General features: G+C 39.7%; 1 protein-coding gene across 3 annotated transcripts in view; it reads left to right on the top strand.

Moving 5' to 3' along the window:
* The window catches only part of snx29 (sorting nexin 29), a 217,534-nt gene that overhangs the window by 162,202 nt on the left and 36,271 nt on the right, over positions 1 to 19,061 (top strand). For all 3 annotated transcript variants that reach the window (XR_004634773.1, XM_034708495.1, XM_034708494.1), the window contains exon 19: positions 17,171 to 17,311. Coding sequence is in view for 2 of the 3 variants with exons in the window: in XM_034708495.1 (XP_034564386.1) it covers positions 17,171 to 17,311 (141 nt within the window). In the remaining variant the exon portion in view is untranslated. The remainder of the gene's footprint in view (positions 1 to 17,170; positions 17,312 to 19,061) is intronic.

The following is a 19,061-nucleotide window of genomic DNA, read 5'->3' on the forward strand; positions in this document are numbered from 1 at the left end:
TAAAAATAGTCTACTGTGCTGTGGTTACGATTAGAGAAATGAGCTTTCGAGACTAAAAATGTGCTTTGGTAGCAGGCTGTGTAAGACTCTGCTGCTTTCTCTCCCTAATTGTCTCTATTAGCTCATTTTCCCACCTCACCCTCTTTCCTTTCCATCCCATTCAGGTCTTACCCTGGATCATTTGCTTCCTTACTATGCTAAAATCCACTTCTCAGGACTTGACAGTGACTCATTCATTAACATAAAGAGGGCATGGAGAGAAAGCATCTCTTGCAGTGACTGACTTTTTAGTCAAGTGTTTAAGGAGTTGCACACTGAGAGGAGGAGGCGGAGGAGGAGGAGCTGTGGAGTAGGAAGGAGAGAATCAAGCAGAACAGAATAAGAGAAGCAATTGTGATAAAAGACTGAGATAAGAGCTTCGGCGTGTTGTGTATCCTCCTGCTGTGGCATCAGACAGTTTTTCCAAGGTAGCCCCCATCCAAGACGCTGAGTGCTCATGTCTGGTGACCACCTGCTGGTGTTAAAGAACCTGTGCTGAGTCGTTCAGAGATAAAAAGCTCACAGTTTCTGGTTTATTGATGGCAGTTCTGAACAGGGAAGAAAGGAGGAAAGCTTAAAAAGAGCACTGAGCGAGAGGGCTGTTTTTTTTCCTTTTGGCCTTTAAAGCCACATTTTACATCAGTGGATCTTATAACTACATCCAGCATGTGTAATAAAAGGTTAACCTCCTGACATGTTGTACCTGAGTGTAAACCTAATAACAACAATCAGACTTCCCCACAAACCTAATAACACTGAGCGTCACTTCAAATGTTGACCTCTCAGTGTTACTTTGTAGATTAACAAACAATTCAAACAGTCTTTGGAATTGTTTTTCAACATAACATAAACAATGCTCCCATTGTGAGTCATTGCAAATAAAAACAGCATTGTTTTGCTGCATTTTTTTTATCCATGTCAAGCTTAAACTCTTGCTTGCTGTTTATTCTTGATAAAGTAGTTTTTCTGAGTATTTCCTGATTTTTTTGTGTTTCAAAGGGTCAAAGGTCAGAAGTCTTTGTGTACTTACTTTCTGTCATATTGAATGTTTATTTCTTCTTTAAAATTGAATCATAGCTGCTTTAATTACAGATAGAGTTACCCTGTGACAGCAGTACAGTTGATTGAAGCTCTATAAAGGTTTTCAGCCTCTGTAAGCCCTTTATTTTGATTTATTGGTGTTGGCTTGTAGCATGGCTTTCTGTTGCAGTAAGGAATGTTTTTTTTTTTATTATATATAAGATCCAATGTGCCGGACTTGCTCCACACTAATATATATATATATATATACAAGACTCAGTCTGATGTTATCTTAATCCACCATGAGCAGAGCACTTTGCAGCATTTAGCAAGTCACAGCGGCAAGGAAAAACTTCCCTTAACAGGCAGAAACCTCGAGCAGAACCAGACTCATGTTAGACAGCCATCTGCCTTGACTGAGTTGGGGTTGGAAAGAGGGATAGAGGAGAATAAGGGTTAGAGGGAGATGATATTTGTGAGACGGATGGTAGTAGTTGCAGCCACTGGCACGTCCAAAGCAACTGGACTTTGGGAAGTCCACAGAAGCAGGCCACCTATGGCAGCGACTCTGCCAAATCAGTACTTGTATGACTTTCATACAGGTGATGGGTTTGGAGTACCGTGCTCTTCATTTACCAATCTGACGTACAGCGAACCATCCCAGTGGGGAAACTTTCTGTTGCCCATGAAGTCCAACTATCAGTAGTGACAGCACGGCTCTGTTCTTTAGCCTATTTGTTTTGTATACCTTTGCATGTTTTTTCATAGAGGTTGGGAATTACCTCGGTGCAAAAGCCACACCTCTAACCATCAAAAACGGCTACAAATCCTGGCATTGAACATTCCCAATGCCCTATTTCTTTGTCTCTCTGAACCAGCAGGCTATATGTGATGGAAGGCATCAGTGATCTCACTGTCTGAAGACTCTGCAGATGTGCAGTCATGTTGGAAGTCTTTTAGTTTTATTAGGCAACCCATGTAAAACAATGTTTACAGACACCCATTTTGTGTTCACTGTTTACGATTCCAGGGATTTGAAAGACGGTGGTACTTCTACTCAAGTAATGTCTGAAATCCGACACCAGTATGGTCAGCTCCCACCAAGTTTAGCGTATAGTAATTGGATATTTACTCACGGGGATCAGTTTCATAATCCCAGCCTGGGGACTCACAGGAACTCACAAACAGAGCCACATCAGAGAGAAATATAAAGCATGGAAGCTAGAAAATACTGTAGTTTACAAGCGTGTATTGAATCGTGGATGAACACAGTATTTAAGAACATGTTGCATAATCTACTCTCTTAAAACAGAACTCCAGACAAATATTCTGCAGAGTTTTGCTCTGAAAATACACAATAAAGCATGATTCAATCTTAACCCCATGGCAAAAAATAAAGAGTAGCCTAATGTAGACTTATGAAGCTCAGTGTAGTTTCAGACTGTTTGTTATTATTCATTAATTTTTAGGTCGTTCTTTCACGTCCTCTCCCACTTTACCTCTCTCCCTCTGTCTCTTCCTTTTCTGGTGATCAGCTAATTATGGACATTGACTCTTTCAAGTACTAAACCAACCAGATTTAACCTCTACATCCAATCAGAATCAAGTATTTAACACAGCCCGGTAATGAAATGTATTATTTGTACTTATTTTATCATTCTTTAAAACATATTTCCTTTTCATACTCACTTTATTTTGTGTCTTGCATAATGTTATTTTCTTGCTTTTTGGTAGGTTGTAATGTATGTTATTTTGAATTGCATTGGCTTGTCTGGAAGGTGCTTAATATTGTATATTCACAGCAACACATGATTTGTTTTCTGTAGAGGCTGTTAAGGCTGGAGATCCATTATTCAATCTAATTTGATCAGTTTCTTAGAATTTTCTGGGGGTGATTGGACTTCTGAGATGACACCCTTTTCTCATATGAGTTCTGTATGGTTAATGTGAATGTAAATACAGTTACACAGAGTCTGCTAAACATCACTACTATCGCCACTAAAATTCAGTTTCAACGCTGCTCAGTCTTTCAAAAGCACCAGGCGTTAGGCGTTAATAAGAGTCTCAGTGTTGTTTTTTTTGCAGATCTGACAACTTCTTCCATTCCAATGGTAAACAGAAAACAGAATGTATTAATAATAAGTCCCTAACACATTTAAGAGATGTTTTTGACAGCAATGGAGGAGAAGAAGCTTGGGGAGTCTTTGAAATATGTGGAAAAACCCTCTCTTGTCACTCTCTCTTAGTTTCATTATCACATTTTAATGAGAAGGGTTCCCCTTGAAACGCCATCTGCTTCTGTTTTATCATATTTGACTGATTAATGGGAGCAACACAAAAGTGATCTGGTAATGTGTGTGCCATACTGAACCAGTTGAATTCCCTCTGTTTGTTGTCAGCACATACAGGCAATGACTGGTTACATAATATCTGCTGTGAATGAGTTTCCTTGTATTTTCTTTTGTAAAGTGAATCATCAGAACTCCTCTTTTTCTTCCTGGCACAATTTTCTTGTATAAGAGGAAATCAGGAGTACACAAATAGCTAAGGCAGCTTTGAAAGCCCTTCTTTTTTAAATTTAAGATCACACCTCTACCTCATAAACCTCCAAAATCGTCCCCCGGGCACAGACAGAAGGTGTAGGACATACTAAAGGTGGATGTCTTTATTTTATCTGCCAAAATAGATATGCCATTTTTTTATCAGCAGAGAGGGAGCAGTTTTACTTGCACGACCAGCGACCCAAAGAATGGGGTCACAAATTGAGCTTATGTCCACCAAAAGCAGGCGTGGTGAGGCATTTTTTATTCCCTGCAGTACCACTAAAGCAGTGAGTCATGTTCAGCATAAAGGACAATGTAGTATTATGTTGTTTTGAGTTACAGTCTTGTAGCTTTTATTTGCTTCCACTTAGCAACAGGACAATGGAATATGGATTACTTTGCCTCACCCATTGCTTCATCACGCTGCAACAATGATGCTAGACATTGTTTTGCTTTAGAAATCTTTGTTGACTCAGTCAGAAAAATGTCAATACTTCCCCCGTTAAATCATTACTTTAATTTCAGCGCAGGGAAAGTCATCAAATAAAAAGCTTAGTTTGTTTTTCATCCACAAGCCTCAATTTTCTCCTCCTCTTCATTCTTCTCTTTCTTCTACTTCTGCCTATTATTCTTGTGTTTCTCTACAGGTTCAACCGTAGTTGCCCCTTGTATTGAATGTCTTTAGTTCCTCCTCCTCCTCCTCCTCCTCCTCCTCCTCCTCCTTCACCGCCTCCTCCTTTTCTCCACTCGTCCAACAATATCCCTCCATCCTCCTCATCTGCATCCATTGGTTTTTCTCTGCACAGTGTCTAATTCTGTGGGCTGTCAGGAACAGCACAGCTCTAAAATAAACATCTCCACTGCAGTCAAGTTAGTAATCACCCTTTCTTTGGCTTTCTCTGCTGGCCTATTTTTTCTCTCCCATACCGTCTATATTATCCAGTTATTTTTTCAGACGCTTCTTTTAACTTCATGTTAATAATAAGTAAGTGCATTCTCATTTTTTAAAGAAAAAAAACATAGTGTTACGAAATGAAGAGGTTCTGATCTCTGGTGATATAATTGTGTTTCCTAATATTTTACAGTTTCCATAGCTAATACAGTCGAGTCATGACAGAAAATAAAAGGAAAAAGAGATTGGAAACACGTGAAAAATGTCCCAAACCAGATGGAAACTGGGGGCACTATATTTCAAGGTCCACTTACTGCCTAACTCCAGGGCTTGAAGTTAATGTGGAGGTGTCAAAACTGCACTTCCTCATTTCGCCACCTGAGGCTGGCTTAAAAAGTGAGTCAGATCCATATCTAGATATTAAATTGTCCAACTTTACAGAGGAATTTTACAGCCTGATACAAAAACTACCTTAAAGATTGGTGCATAAAAAGCACAATTAATACCTTTGTCATCTAAAATGTACACTGGTGCAACCGATATACCAGTATAAAATGCAGAGAGAGTTATTTTATTGCATTATGCTTTATTACTCAGAAGATGGTGCTCGAAGAAGCAAGGACGGCTTTGCTGCCAAAGAATGATGCATGTATTGTGAGGAAGAGCATTTCAACAGCAACACTGTATAACAGTTTTCTCATTAGGTCGTAATCATGCATTTAAAGAAAACAGTGGTACACTGTTTAGCAAATATATCATGTTGGGTGCTGGTTTTGTTGAAAAGTCTCCTCAGTTTAAGATATCAAATGACCAGGGAAGGGAAGCCACTGTGCTGTTAATGTACTGACAGGGCGTAAAATTAACTTTTTACCTCATCTGCCATTGGCAAGTGACATCCAAAAATGTACTAGCCAAAATATTTTTCACAGACCAAATAAAAAAAACATGCCTTATTTGATTTGAAAAATTAAAGTATGTTTTTATTATGAAAATCCAACTTAAGCATCACTTAAAGAATACAGTTAGTCTGCAGCTCATGGTGTGGTTTGTCAAATCGTAAGTCAGCCAGGACCGAGGTTTGCCAGCCTCGTCAATTTTCCAGTTTTATTTGAAACGTTGTATAGTGACATTACTCAGTTTAGCCGTCTGTTCCTCTTCTTGATCATCTCCTGCCCCTTTGTTTATCCTTTTTGTTTGTGGTGGCTTTACGTCACCACATCTTTCTCTAAACGCTCTTCCCGCCGTGCTTCTTCAAGCAAAGGGAATGTGTAGAACTCCAGTAGCTGACGTCACGCTGTTCCCGACGTACCAAATCACAACAAAAGTACAGCGCACCGCAACGGTCAATATAGCCTGACAGTCGGTAGCAGTGGGTGAAAGTATGCAAACAAAACCTCACATGCAATACAACATTTTCCATCGGCCATTTGGCGGGTGTGTTATTTATGTTTTACACGCCAAACTAATTTTTTACCCGCCATTGGCGCTTGGCGGGTGTTAATTTTACACCCAGTGTACGGAGCAGGTTTAGGTCTGCTAAAGCTAATGTACTCGCACAGTCAGTCATTACCTCCCAACTATAAACGCTACGCCTACTGAGCTCAACTTTTATACTGGTAGTTAACAGGATAGTGAAAAGAGACGGTATTAGAAAGAGTTTCAAATCTGCACAAAAACTGCACTTTGTTGACTTTGTTGAAAGCAGTGGAAGTCTTCACACAGGAAGACAGCTTCAACTGTTTACCCTCTGGGACACCCCCAAACATTGACTTCATCTCAAAAAGCAGTGCAACTTCTATTCAGGATTTTATGGTAATCCTTTTTATTAGTATTGAGACGTATAACTATACAGCACATTGGTTGGTTGCTATCATCTCACCTCAGTAACTGAGCTTTACGTTTCAGATGTGTTTGTGTTGTTGATGCCTTGATGCAGATGCAAATATCACACAAATAAAATGGCTTGCTGGTGGCTTGCTTGCTGGAGTATCGTTTTGTTGACATGTCAGCTTATTACAAGTAGACTGCCCTGCCTATACCTGACCTGTTTGCCTTTTTCAGTGTTTTTCAAAATTATTTGTGGTGACGAGTTCATAGAAGGCTTGGTTGTTGCTGACTTTTCCTGCTTTGCTGTAGTTTGCTTAAGTCCACAAGCTTTCTTGGTTTTTCAAAGTCTATTGAAACTAAAAAATCAAGTAAGCTGATGTAATGTCTTGGTTAAAATGGAAAACAGAAATGTCAAATGGACCCTGGTGCTTTAAGTGAGAGTATATGCAGTTATTTGTAAAGCGTCTTTGAGTTATTGAAAAGCGCTATATAAAACTTAGGTATTATTATTATTATTATTATTTCAATTATATCTCAAATGACCCTCTAGGGACCATAAATAGCTTGATATATCCCAATATGGTCCAAAATAAGCAAGTAACTAATGTGAACCCATAAGCAAAGTGTTAGTTTGGTTAGAAGCTGTAAAACCAGTCCATTGAGGGTCAAAGGCACATGGAAATGATGCTCAGTACATTCCCATCTTTCCTTTCCTGTGGTCTTTTCTTCCTCCCCTGCCTCCCATCTCTAAAAGCATCCAAATGGATTCTATTTTCTGCCTAATTGGGCAAATGTTTTGGCCTGATCTGTGAAGAGGGAGGGATGACATGAGGTTCTGCTGGCTTGGCTTTGGTTTGGTTTGGCTCTCTCTCTTAGTTTGCTTGTTGATTTCCCTCTCCCAGTAAAAACACTAATACAAACACCTTTGAAGATCTCCTTGGCTAATGTGTTTCACAGGCTCCTCAGCTTCCTTTTCCTTTTGCTCACTCTTGTTTTATAATTGTCTGAAATGATGGCCTTGCATAAAAAGAAATATGTTAATTTATTTCTGCAATTTGTTGCTGCTGTTTTCATGATTCTTTCTGTCTGGTCTCATCAACAGCTTGAGCAAGTGTAAAATTTAATGTGAGCCATACAAAAAATGCTTGGGCAGATGAAAGTTGACTCACTGTGTTGTTCAATGTGTGTGAAGGATAACTCTTTTCATTACATGCTTATTCAGAAAACATTATTCCCTCCAGATTAGGGAGGGACACCAAATCCAGTTCTATTGCTGCACATCTTTCAAAACCAGAAATCAATAACATTTGCGCTCATCGATTCTGCTACGAGTCCAGTGGGTCCCAGTAACATAAGGTTATATCTTTATCCAATTTATATACTTTAAATCAAATTACTGATGCATAATTGTTAAACTGTGAGCCGTCAGATATTAAACTACACAAAGAAGATTTGTTGTGGTCAGTTGCTTACGATGATGAAGTCTGAAGTTTTGCTTCATTTTACCAAACCCAAGTACAAGAAGGAGGCAAATTGCACTTTGTTTTAAGAAAAAAAAAAAAACTTGAGGAGGGATCATTGACTTCATGGCCAAGCACATCAGCGTTGGGCATCAAATTACACCAAAATGTAGTAGCTTTGTCTTTCTTCAGGTTAAAAAACTGTCAACTGAAGCTGCTGCTGCTGCAGGAAAGTCATCCTCATCCTCCACTTAGAGCAGCCGTGGCTAGTTCGCCAAATTTAGAAAGTTCTCATAGTTAAAGCTACTATTGGGAGTTTTTAGCTGGCTATGAAACAGACTGGTTTATCCATACGCCTCTTTATAACCAAACCAAAGAATCAGCGGCTGAAGTGATTGTTTTATAAAGTCATTCTTATGCCTGTAAATTCTGCCACTGGGTAGATGTCAGATGAGACAGTTGTCAATAAAAACATCTTTTTTTTTCTTTTTTTTTTAACATTTTCCACAGCAACGATTCACAGTGAGTGAAAGTAGCCTGTTTACAGAAAGTATGATAAGATGTTTTATCAGAAAACACTACTCAGGTTGTACAGGATTAGATCAGCAAATGTAAAAGTGCTGCATTAGTTAGTTGCCAACATCGACTCAAGCCGAAAGGCCCTCACTTTAGCTTTAAAAATTATTATTATTATTATTTCGGACTGGACTTTGAACACATCCTAATGTTACCCATAGACTGTGTAAAATATGGACGTAGTATCCGTGACGTCACCCATCTGTTCCTGAACGCTGTTTTGAAGCAAATCGACGGAGGCAGCCTTATTGGAAATGCGGAACTCAACCAGGCAGAGTGTGACGTAAAGGGGCGGAGTTTGAGCCTCCTAGCCAACAGCTATGCATTCCTGACCGGTAGTCAAGTCAGTCGTGTCCTTATTTGGGCAAAAACTCGTAATCTTAATATTTTCTGAGCCGTCCCGTTAGAAAAAAATCCCCCCCCCCCCCGATGAAGTGTGCCGATGGAGAAATTAGCTACGTAGAGCCAAGTCGTTTTTTGAACCAGGCAGTAAACATGTTTATTAATGCTGCAAAGATCTGTCTGTTTTGAATTGGTGTCTATGTGGTTTCCGGTGTTTCTGCAGCCAGCCTCAAGCGGATTCTCGATGAATTGCAGTTTATAACACTTCCGCACGGGCTTTATAACACTTCCGCACAGGCTTCATAGTTTGAGACCGGAGGTTGCCGCTTGATGTAACCCCATGTCACCTCTCGCCTCTATCCTGACGATTTTAACACAGATTTCAACACAGTGGATTACTATTGTAATAGATACCTCGGCTGCTCTGAGTTGAGGGGGAGGATGACTTTCCCACAGCAGCAGCAGTTCGCATTGTTTTCTCAACCTGAAGATAGTCTAAGGTATAGCCATGTGGAACCGAGTTCTCAATAGAACCGTGTTTCCATTTCTTTATCCATTGGTGCTAAAGGAGGTTTGTTTCTTCTTGCCCTCCACATCGTTACAGCTGCACTGCTTTCTCATTTCCCACAGAACGGCCAAGAGTCACAATCACAAAGTGTGCATGTGATATCATGCGTCCCAAAAATGTGTGGTATTAAAAGGAAACTACGTTAATTCGTTGACCCGTTAAGTTTGACAGCCCTAGTATATCTGTATTGTGATTTAACCACCTTTACAAAGGTCCTTGGATCGTTAAGAAGTCTTGATAATATATCACTATCAATAAAAACGATCCACACCTCTACTCCAAACATTAGTAAGTGTGATGTACTCAAAGTAGATGTCAGCCATCTTTCATCTGTTCCTTGCAATGGCAGTCTTTCTGCTGTGAAGTGAGCAAGTGGGCTCCCTGTGTGGGTCTCCTGTGGCGCTGGAAATAGATTTGCAAACAGTTTTCACCACAGTGGGGACTCCTTCAGTTAGCCTGTCTGTCAGATGGGATAACAACAGACCAGTGTCTTCCCAGAGAGATCCAGCAGGCTCAGACATCATTATCATCTGCACTTTCTGCCTGTCTCAGATGTGGCTCACAACTAACTGTAGTCCCACCTGCTTGTTGTACAACCCTCGGGCTGAAGATCAAGTTGATGTCAAGCAAAGAAAACGCTGCAATTATCCATTCACAGGCTTCTTGTTTCACATCTTTTTTTTTTTCTTATGTGATCCTCAGAAAGCTGTTGTGCTGCGTCTGCTGGGTTTCTACCAGGTGCTGGAACTTCCTCACACATTTCACACGCAATTAGAAACTTTGAATCATGCATCACTGTGGATGTGGATGTGTTGAAGCAGTTGCCGGGGTTTCAGCTAATGGGGAACTTCATGAATAAATTAAAGCACATACAAGCCCTTCTACATCTAAGAAGGCTGGGAAAACACAGCACAGCTTCTATTGTAATGTCACTCTGCAGGCGGAGTGAACGTCATCTGATAAATGTCATCTGACATTGATTGTTGAAATGAAATGACACTCACTGGAAAGACATGTACACAAGTTAACACACACATCCATCTTCACAGGGGAATCAATTTCTTTATTTCTTGTTCATTTGCTGTCTGTCTCTTTATGACTTAGTCCAACCTGGTGGCTTGAGAAGGCGGGATCTGAAGTGCTTCAGCAAATAACTTCTCAGAAATGTGGGGTTAGATTGACCCTAAATAGCAGAATAGGCTGCTCCTCAAACCCACAACATCAAGCACTTCTTCTCAATTAACCCTGTCCACACATGTACCTCCCAGCAAAAGATCTTGGGGTTTGACGTCCTCTCACCACTCAGAAAACACTGGTTTAGGTGAGGGTTCACCCAGGTAGGGTATGCAGGAGATAGCAGAAGGTAGCAGGAGGGATATCATCACCCCACCCTCTCCCCTGTGATGAATTTTCCAGACTATTGCCTACTGTGTTCAGACATCTGTTCACACAAACTGTCAACTTTTTACCAGAAGTCCAGCAGGAAGAAATCTGCACATAGTTGAAGAAAAGGATTTGCTCAAACATGCACTCAGATTTGAAAAACACAGGACGTTATGTTAATCATCCTTTGTGCCAATAAGTGATGATCACTTACATGCTATGTTAATAAGGCATTCTCACAAACTGGTGTTGAGAAATCACCCAAACTTGTGCCTGTAGGAAAAACCAAGTTTTGGAGGAGGGAAACACCCACGCCTTCAAAGACGGCAAAGACGATGTTGAAGCTACCCAGGGACCCATGACAATCACACAAACGCAGCATAATAAAAATCATGTCAATGTGTTTGCTCAGGTGAAAATCAACCAACGATTAGTGTTCTAGGGTTAAATCTTTCAACAGTCTGATGGTGAAGCACGCCACAAAATCATCTGCATCTTACCTCCACTGGGTAGACTTTGATGTTCCAACCGCACTGTTTTGCTTCTGCTGCCAATCCTGTGCAACAGATTTTCTTGCGCTCTCAGGCTTCTTCCACAGTCTTCTCATGGGACAGTTAGCTCTACGACGTAAGCTGCTATCAGCGTAGGAGACCAGATTATCAAACATGATGTGTTTTAGGGTCGCTGGAGTTGGACAGAGGGCACAGGTTGAAGCCAAACCAAACCACTGATGGATATTCTTTGGTTAAGGTAGCAGATCGAGTGTAGAACATGTGTGAAAGGAGCTTTTATCGATCAAGGGAACATTTTGAAAAGCAACCATCGTATGTCTCAATAGACAAGAATACACAGAAGTTACTGTATAAGAGGCAGCACTCTTTTGACCCTTCTCAGTACAATATGACCTGAAGCCAACTGCACTGAGTTTTCACCTGAAGTAGGTTATACAGTTTTGTTGGAAAAGTGTGCACACAAAAGAAGCAAATTACAGCACTTCACCACTAAAAACACTCTCTCTGTAGCACAGATTGCTCATACTTCAGTCGCCAAAGGTGGATTTTTCCTTCTCTTTTTGTATCAGAGAGGTTACACTTTCATCAAACATGTTATTATGCTTTCTCAGATATTCTCATAACCATTTAAATACTGACAATAGTACCCTGTCCATCACAGCAGAGCTTTCAACAACAGCCAAAACCCATCAAACCTTTTTTTCCACAAGCTTTTATTGAGCATATCAAAGCGCAGGCGCTCAAATATTCAAGGATGCTGCAGTTTGTACATAGATGAGATTTTTGTTGGAGATAAAGAAAGGCTGTTTGTGATTAGACGAGGGTTTGGATATGGTGGCTGTGCACATAGGCTAATGTGTTACCATAAATAAGTATGCCAATGAGACAATGGCAAGTGGATTAAGCTCCCATGCTTAAAAATGCCTCATGTATGGAGACTTTTGATATCTGAGAGAGAGACTATAGACTACGTGGAGCTGAAGCTATCGCAACTTTATTAATGCAGCTCTTGATGTGTATCGAAACCAAGAAATCTACTCTTTAAATTGTATATGCAGTACATAAGGACATGATGCCTGATCACCATCTGTGGTCTGTTTTTGAAGAGTTCGAAATACATTTGGTTCTCAGAGATGATAAACACATATGTAAAGTTACTTTGAGGTCTTTAATGTGGATAAATCTAATTAAAAAGCATTCATTTGTGTGGGATGGTACCAGATGTAGTGATTTGTCATTGCTGTGTATTCAGAGTATTTCAGTAGAACACATGTACTCACGCTCTCCAATTGAACAGCCCTAACTCCTTCTCCTCGTGGCCTTCACTTCTCATCTTATATGGCCTGTTTTTTTTAAATTATGGAATGTAAGGTAGGCGTGCAATTGAGGTTACTTAGAAATTCAGCCTGCCAATGATTTTTAAGCTATAGATTACAAAAAATGCCATTCCCAAAGGAAAGACGCAGAGCACAGTGTGACAAGGTCTTCAAAGGTGTTTTAGCTCCATTGGATGTTCAGCCGTTACCAATCCACAGTAGAAGAAAATATGCCCGAGTGAAGCTAAAGCTGAGGCTGCTTGAGCGCAATGCATCCCGGTACATGTAGGCACTGCCTGCAAGAACAACCAATTTTCATTCTGTTTTAATTGACAACATTTACCATAACACTGATAAGACATCAAAACAAAATGTGTTGAAAAATTCTGTTTTGATTCCTTACCACTCAAACGCTTTAAAAGCTAGAACTTCAATTTGCTGTATAATCCCAGGGCCCCAAAGTGTCTTCATGTTTAAAGAGGACTTTAAACTTAAGTGAAAGTAGCTTTGATTCATCCTGAATGGAGCCATCCATTTAGTATGGCTCAGTTTAGTCAGCATTAAAAGAAGGCGCAACACACGCACACAACCAGACCTTACAAAGTCAGCCTGTCTCCTAACTTGCAAAGAGAAGTCTGTATAACGAAGATGTGCTTCTTTAGGTCGGACATAAAATGCTGAGATGACAAGTTCCAGCCCATTAGTGTCCTTGTCTGTTCCCATCTCATCAACCACTGCTGTCGTTTACCGGATTCAGGTCCTCCCTTTCGTGCAGCTGCTCTTCACATAACAGGCTTCTGCTTGTTGGGGTTTTTCAAACTAACTCTTTGAGCCAACCAGAAAGTGATTAAGAGAGCTGCTCAAATGTTAGAAAACTGGTAACATGTAAAGTATGCCAAGTTATCTTGTTCAACCAAAGATGTACAGATGATTACCAGCTAATTAGGAAGCTTTTTAACGTCCTCAAAGATTTGAGGATGTTTTTTGTGGTTGGCATCAGAAGTTACAATACTGTGAAGAGTTTGATTGAATCTAAATTGAAATTATCTTTTTGTATCAGTTATGACTATGAGCATTATTTGCTTAAATTGTTGAATAGCCTCGCTGAGTGTTGTGTATCAACACAGTGACTGCTGACGAGGGCTGAAGAGTGGGATTGGACATGCAACACAAGGCTGAGAGTTGTAATTGAAACCCAGGGGCTGCTGCATCTGTACATGGGGCGCATACTTTAGCTGCTGAGCTAAACCAGCAGCCAATCACACAGTATTTATTTTATATAAGTGTTAGTTTGGCCTTTATTGTCACCTTTGGTCTCTTTTCTGGTGAATTATATGACAGACTACAGATAGAATAGCAGCAGAGGCTGTATGTAGAATCAATTTAATTATCAGCTATCGAAGAATTGCTGTGTCACAATGTCATGGTCATCGTCACAAATGTATAGAGCAACAAGTATCGTATGATATTTGATCATGTCTTATTGTATTGCATTGTATTGCATTGTAAAGTATCCTATTTTATTTTAGTGTATCTTATTGCATCATATTGTATCTTATCATGCTTTATTGTAAAGTATCGTATCAGATCAGGTCGTATTCTATCATATTGTAGTGTATTGTATTGATATACCGCATCTTACCGTATCATATCATAATGTATTTTAGCATATCTTATTGCAGCATATTGTATCCTATTGTACTGTATCATGTCTTATTGTAAAGTATCGTATCATATCATATTGTATCGTATCTTATGGTATCAGATCGTATCCTTCTAACTTATTGCAAAGAATCATATTGTATTGTATCATATCTTATGGTATCATATTATATTATACTATATCATATCTTATCAGATCTTGATATATCATATCTTAATATATATTGTATTTTTTCACAACATATTGTAAAGTATTAAATTATATCTAATCAAATCATATCATATTGTATTGTACCATAGTGCGTCATATTGTGTCATATCTTACTGTTCTTATTGATTGTGAGTTACCCTGGAATTTCCTCCCCTGGCGTTAATCATGCTTATTGGTAATTTTCTTTTTTTGGTGCTCCTGGACTGACGAGATTTATTTGGCTTTTAATTCTGCTTTAATTTAATTCACATAAGTATAATTTAATATAGACTGTGCTCACATCAGTGTAGAAATATTGTTATCCTTCTACTCTGCTTTGATTAAAATGTAGATGAAATAAACATTAACTGATAAACACACACAAGGAAGAATAAGATTAGATATATGGTGTCCTATCTCATCCCCTGATGGCTCTGTAAATGTCCATTTAAGTGATCGTACAGTCTTTTAAGTCACTTATTTGACTAAACTGTGAAGTATAATTTTCTGTCTCTTTACAACATCAGTAATGTCTAGACACGTCTGTCAGTGAAGCTGAAATATTAACAGCCAGACATTTAGAACATCTAACAAAGCTTCAGCTGTCAGTCTCCTCCTAATGGCTGCCCAGAATGTCACATTTTTCATGTTTGTCATGTTCTCTAGATTGCACAGTGGCTGGCATGCTGACAGAAGATCCCACAGTGAAAGAGCAGTCACCTCAAAATAAAGCACAAGAAAACATCCTTACCCTCTTGCTTTGATATCCATCAGAGAGTCCTTGAGATGGACATGGACAGAAAATGCATGAAGACATCCTGTGCTGCAGATCAGACAAGATGCTGTCTGTACTCCTGAAAAGCACATTACATGACATCAGTTTCTTTCAAACAGGTGGTCTTGAAAGGAAAGCTTTGATTTTTCTAAAGAGCAGTTGTATGAAGTACTTATCAATACACAGTGTATTACCTACAGTAGATTGGGGTCAGCAGGGCCGCTGTTTGGAGACATAGAACCAAGTACCAACACAGAAGCTCAGCAATGTACGCCCATGATAGAAAACAACCTACTCGAGGGATTAAAAATAACTCAGCTCAAAAGAAAAGTGTCATCTGATTCCTCGCTGTAAGACAGGCCTCCTTTTGGCACTAGGTTTTCTAACGGTACAATAATCCTGTGTATACCTATGCATGCCATGCAGCGTATCAGATCAGCTGGTTAGGTCAGCTGTCAACAGAAGATAAGACCAATATGTGGAACGTTAAGTAAACATCAAGACACAATGATTTACATAATCTTTTCATAAAAAGGTCACTACATCCAGAGCTTGTTCAGCTTTGTGTATTATGTTGACTTCTTTATTTAATACGGATAGCCACAGCCATCCAAGGCTGTTGTCAGTTGACAGAATTAAGTGAACTCTTCATTGTGACCATGCTGCTTTGGTTTGAATACCCAGTAACAACACAAGCATGCTCTATCTTTGAAATTGTTGGAGAAGGGAAGTTAGATTACAGTTTGATCTGACTGTGAATTTTTCTCACTTGAGATTCTGATCTATGTTGTAAAAAAAGGGGCAGCATGGGAAGGGATATGGAGCTTCTATTGTTCAGGAAGTCATAGTGTCAAAGAAGAGGGTGGTTTGACTGCAAGGTGAAGCAGTGACAATATAAAAAAAACAGTATTTTGAACACTAAACTATGTCAATCAGTCAAAACCATTATGATGGAGATTTCTCATGTGTGGCTGACGATTTTTCATGTCCGGTGAAATATCTTGACATCTTTCAGATGAATTACATAATTGTTTACATTGTTAGAGAGGAGTTCACTTTGTATTTTTCTGGTACCAAAAAGGAAAAAAGCTGCTTTCTCACCTTTTCTCTTCTTCCCAGTTGCTTGGAGTGGGTGTAAATGTGAAATTGCCGGCTTTGAAAATTGTCAGAAGCAGTTTCAACAATGTTTAGGGGTTTCAGTTGACGTTCCAACACTGACATGCTCCTGTGCTGGAGTACTCTGGTGCCCCCAGATTGATCTTTCTTGTGGCAGCTGCTGGTTTGGTTTGTCAGGATCAGGCACTTTACTCCATTCAGTCCGTTTTTGCTCTTTGACTCTCTGTGTGTGGCGTCTTGTTAGTAATAACCATCAGAAACACCATGTGCAACCTTTTGTTTTTTGTGAAAGGGGGCATGAAGTCCCACATTTCAGCACAGTTTGGAGTTTCTTGCCTTTTGTTTACTTTATTTCTGACTTGCCTCATAGGGAGTTGCCTTGCCTAGGTACATTGGTCGATTCGAAGATCAATTTCTGTTTTCATTTACAGGAATCAAGTCTGTTTTTCTTGTGGTTGGGTGTTTCGAAATTGAATTCTCGAAAGCCGCCTTTCTCTCCCTTTTGTCTCTTTGTGTTCCCTGTTTTTCACTGTGAAAATGGAACCCATCTCCCACTCTTTCCCTTCCCTCTCTTTCTTGTAATAGGCTCATCTCTCCTTCTCTCTCTGCTCCCTCTATCTTTCGTGAGTCTGAATAAAGCAGGTAATGGTCCATGGAAATGGTGCCAGCACAGTCACGCTTATAGACAGCCTCTTTCCCTCTTATGTGCTGCACTGTGTAAGTGAAAACACACATTTACAAGGATGAGAGGAAGTCTTTCTTTTACCCATCTCATTTAGTTTTTGTAAGGGACTGTAAGAGCTCAAAAACAAACACGTGATCTACGGAAGAAGGATAAAAAACATGCTTTCACGACAACATCAGATTTCACAGTGATTGCTTTGACTTTCTAGGTTTTAGAGTACTTCAAACTAAGTTTGGATTTTAAATGTGTCCTACCTGTCTTCAGGTGTACATCCGCATCCTGGACAACGAGTGGAATGTGTACAGGCGTTACACCGAGTTCAGGGAGCTCCACAATCACCTGAGAATCCACTTTCCACAGGTGGACACCTTCAACTTCCCACCCAAGAAAGCCATAGGGAACAAGGTGAGCCGAAGTTACCGTGACCTGTTTGTATGATTGACTTTTTGTCCTTTCTTTGACTTTTTGTTCTTTTTATTAGAGTTATAGCTCATAAACTGAAATCATCTTGCCAATAATGGATGTAACAAGCAAAAAACAAATTAAAATGTCATTAAACCAAGTCGAAACATTAGAATAAAGTGGGAGAAGAGGGGGTGAATGCAATTGAGGAGCAATGGACAACAGTATTGAGGTATCAGTGGAAATGTACCAGTTCACAGGCATGGAGATCGTTTTTTTACATCTTCTTTGAAGTGTCATTACAGTAATAACCTCCCTGTTTGCTGGATAAACTGTGAGGACCAAAATGCAAACTATTACCATATTTTATTGGATTGGTCTGTTATCTAACACCACTGGAAAGGGATACAGGAAACCTGTAAGTCAATTTTAACTGTGGAATTGCCCTGGAATGTTAGACTATATACCTTAGATTTATATCTCAAGAATGGTGGAAAAAATATAAAAACTGAATGAATTAAATGCTGATTGCCAGTAAAAAGACTCTCACTAGGAAATGGCTCTCACAGGAGAGACTGAATGAATGGACAGAAAAAATAACTTACTTTTTAACTTTAGTAATGAGTATTACTCTTTCTGGTCACTTGTACACTGGTTTGGCATGAGGAGAAAAAATCAAGTTATTGTTGCCTAACTTTGTTTGAACAAACACTGACAGCTCAGATGTGGTTTGCAGTGAATGTTTGGCTGAACCCCTTTTACTACCCATAAAGGACACATATTTCTCCAATCATAAAAAATTGTATCAGCCACTGAAAATTTATAGGAGCTTGTAAAACAAATTAAGCAGGCAAGTTTAACTACCACAGGTTCCCAGCCAACATTTCCTCACTACTCCTCTTTCAACATCTTTTCACTGACACAAAACATGCAATACTCTACATCTAAAGGGGAGAATGGCTGCTCCAGGTCCTGTATTTCACTAACTCTACTTGATATTTTTTCAAAAATCACTGTTTCTCTTTCCTCTCTCTGTACTTTTCATCCTTTTCTTCTCTGTCCTCCTTCAACCTTTGGGAAATAATTTGGTTCTGACCCTGATTCTCTGTCTAGTAGGATTTGACGCCACCAAAGCCAAAAGCCAAAAGCTGTGGCCTGACACCCCACCTTCAAAGACACTGCACTTTCACGGCTAAAAACTGGACTGATTGCTGGGTTGCAGAGCCTGCAAGTGTGAGAAAATCTCACGTGTTAGGTGTGTGACTGAGGTTCTGCATGACCATGTGAGATTATGTGAAAGTGCAAGTGTCTATCAAAGGCCTTGAAAGTCTGTGTCATTGTGTCCGGAGCTCTCTGAAAGCCCATTACACCGCAGCTTTGTGTGAATTATTGGTTTTCACCATCTCCAGGAAGTCCGCCATCACTGCAGAGAAAGCAGCCCTCACTGTGTTACGCTCTGACCTCATTTTGAAGCAGAGAGACCACTGCTGGAAAGACCAGAGAACTGAACTCTCACCTCACTCTAACTGTAAAGTCTATCAGGTATTTTTAAGAAACTTAACCTCAATCATTTTCTCAACTGAGCTAAAGTGTTTGAAGTTTAGCCTGAATAAATTGATGTGAAGGTCTACTCCAGGTTCAGTTCGTACACCGTGATCTAACTGCTATAGGTTTGCCAACTTGGTTGTATTGTGGAAACTGGTTCTCCTGTTCTTCCATTTATCTTCCATATCAATAATCAAAGCTAAAACTT

Source organism: Notolabrus celidotus, chromosome 18, assembly GCF_009762535.1.
Source record: "Notolabrus celidotus isolate fNotCel1 chromosome 18, fNotCel1.pri, whole genome shotgun sequence".
Taxonomy (NCBI): domain Eukaryota; kingdom Metazoa; phylum Chordata; class Actinopteri; order Labriformes; family Labridae; genus Notolabrus; species Notolabrus celidotus.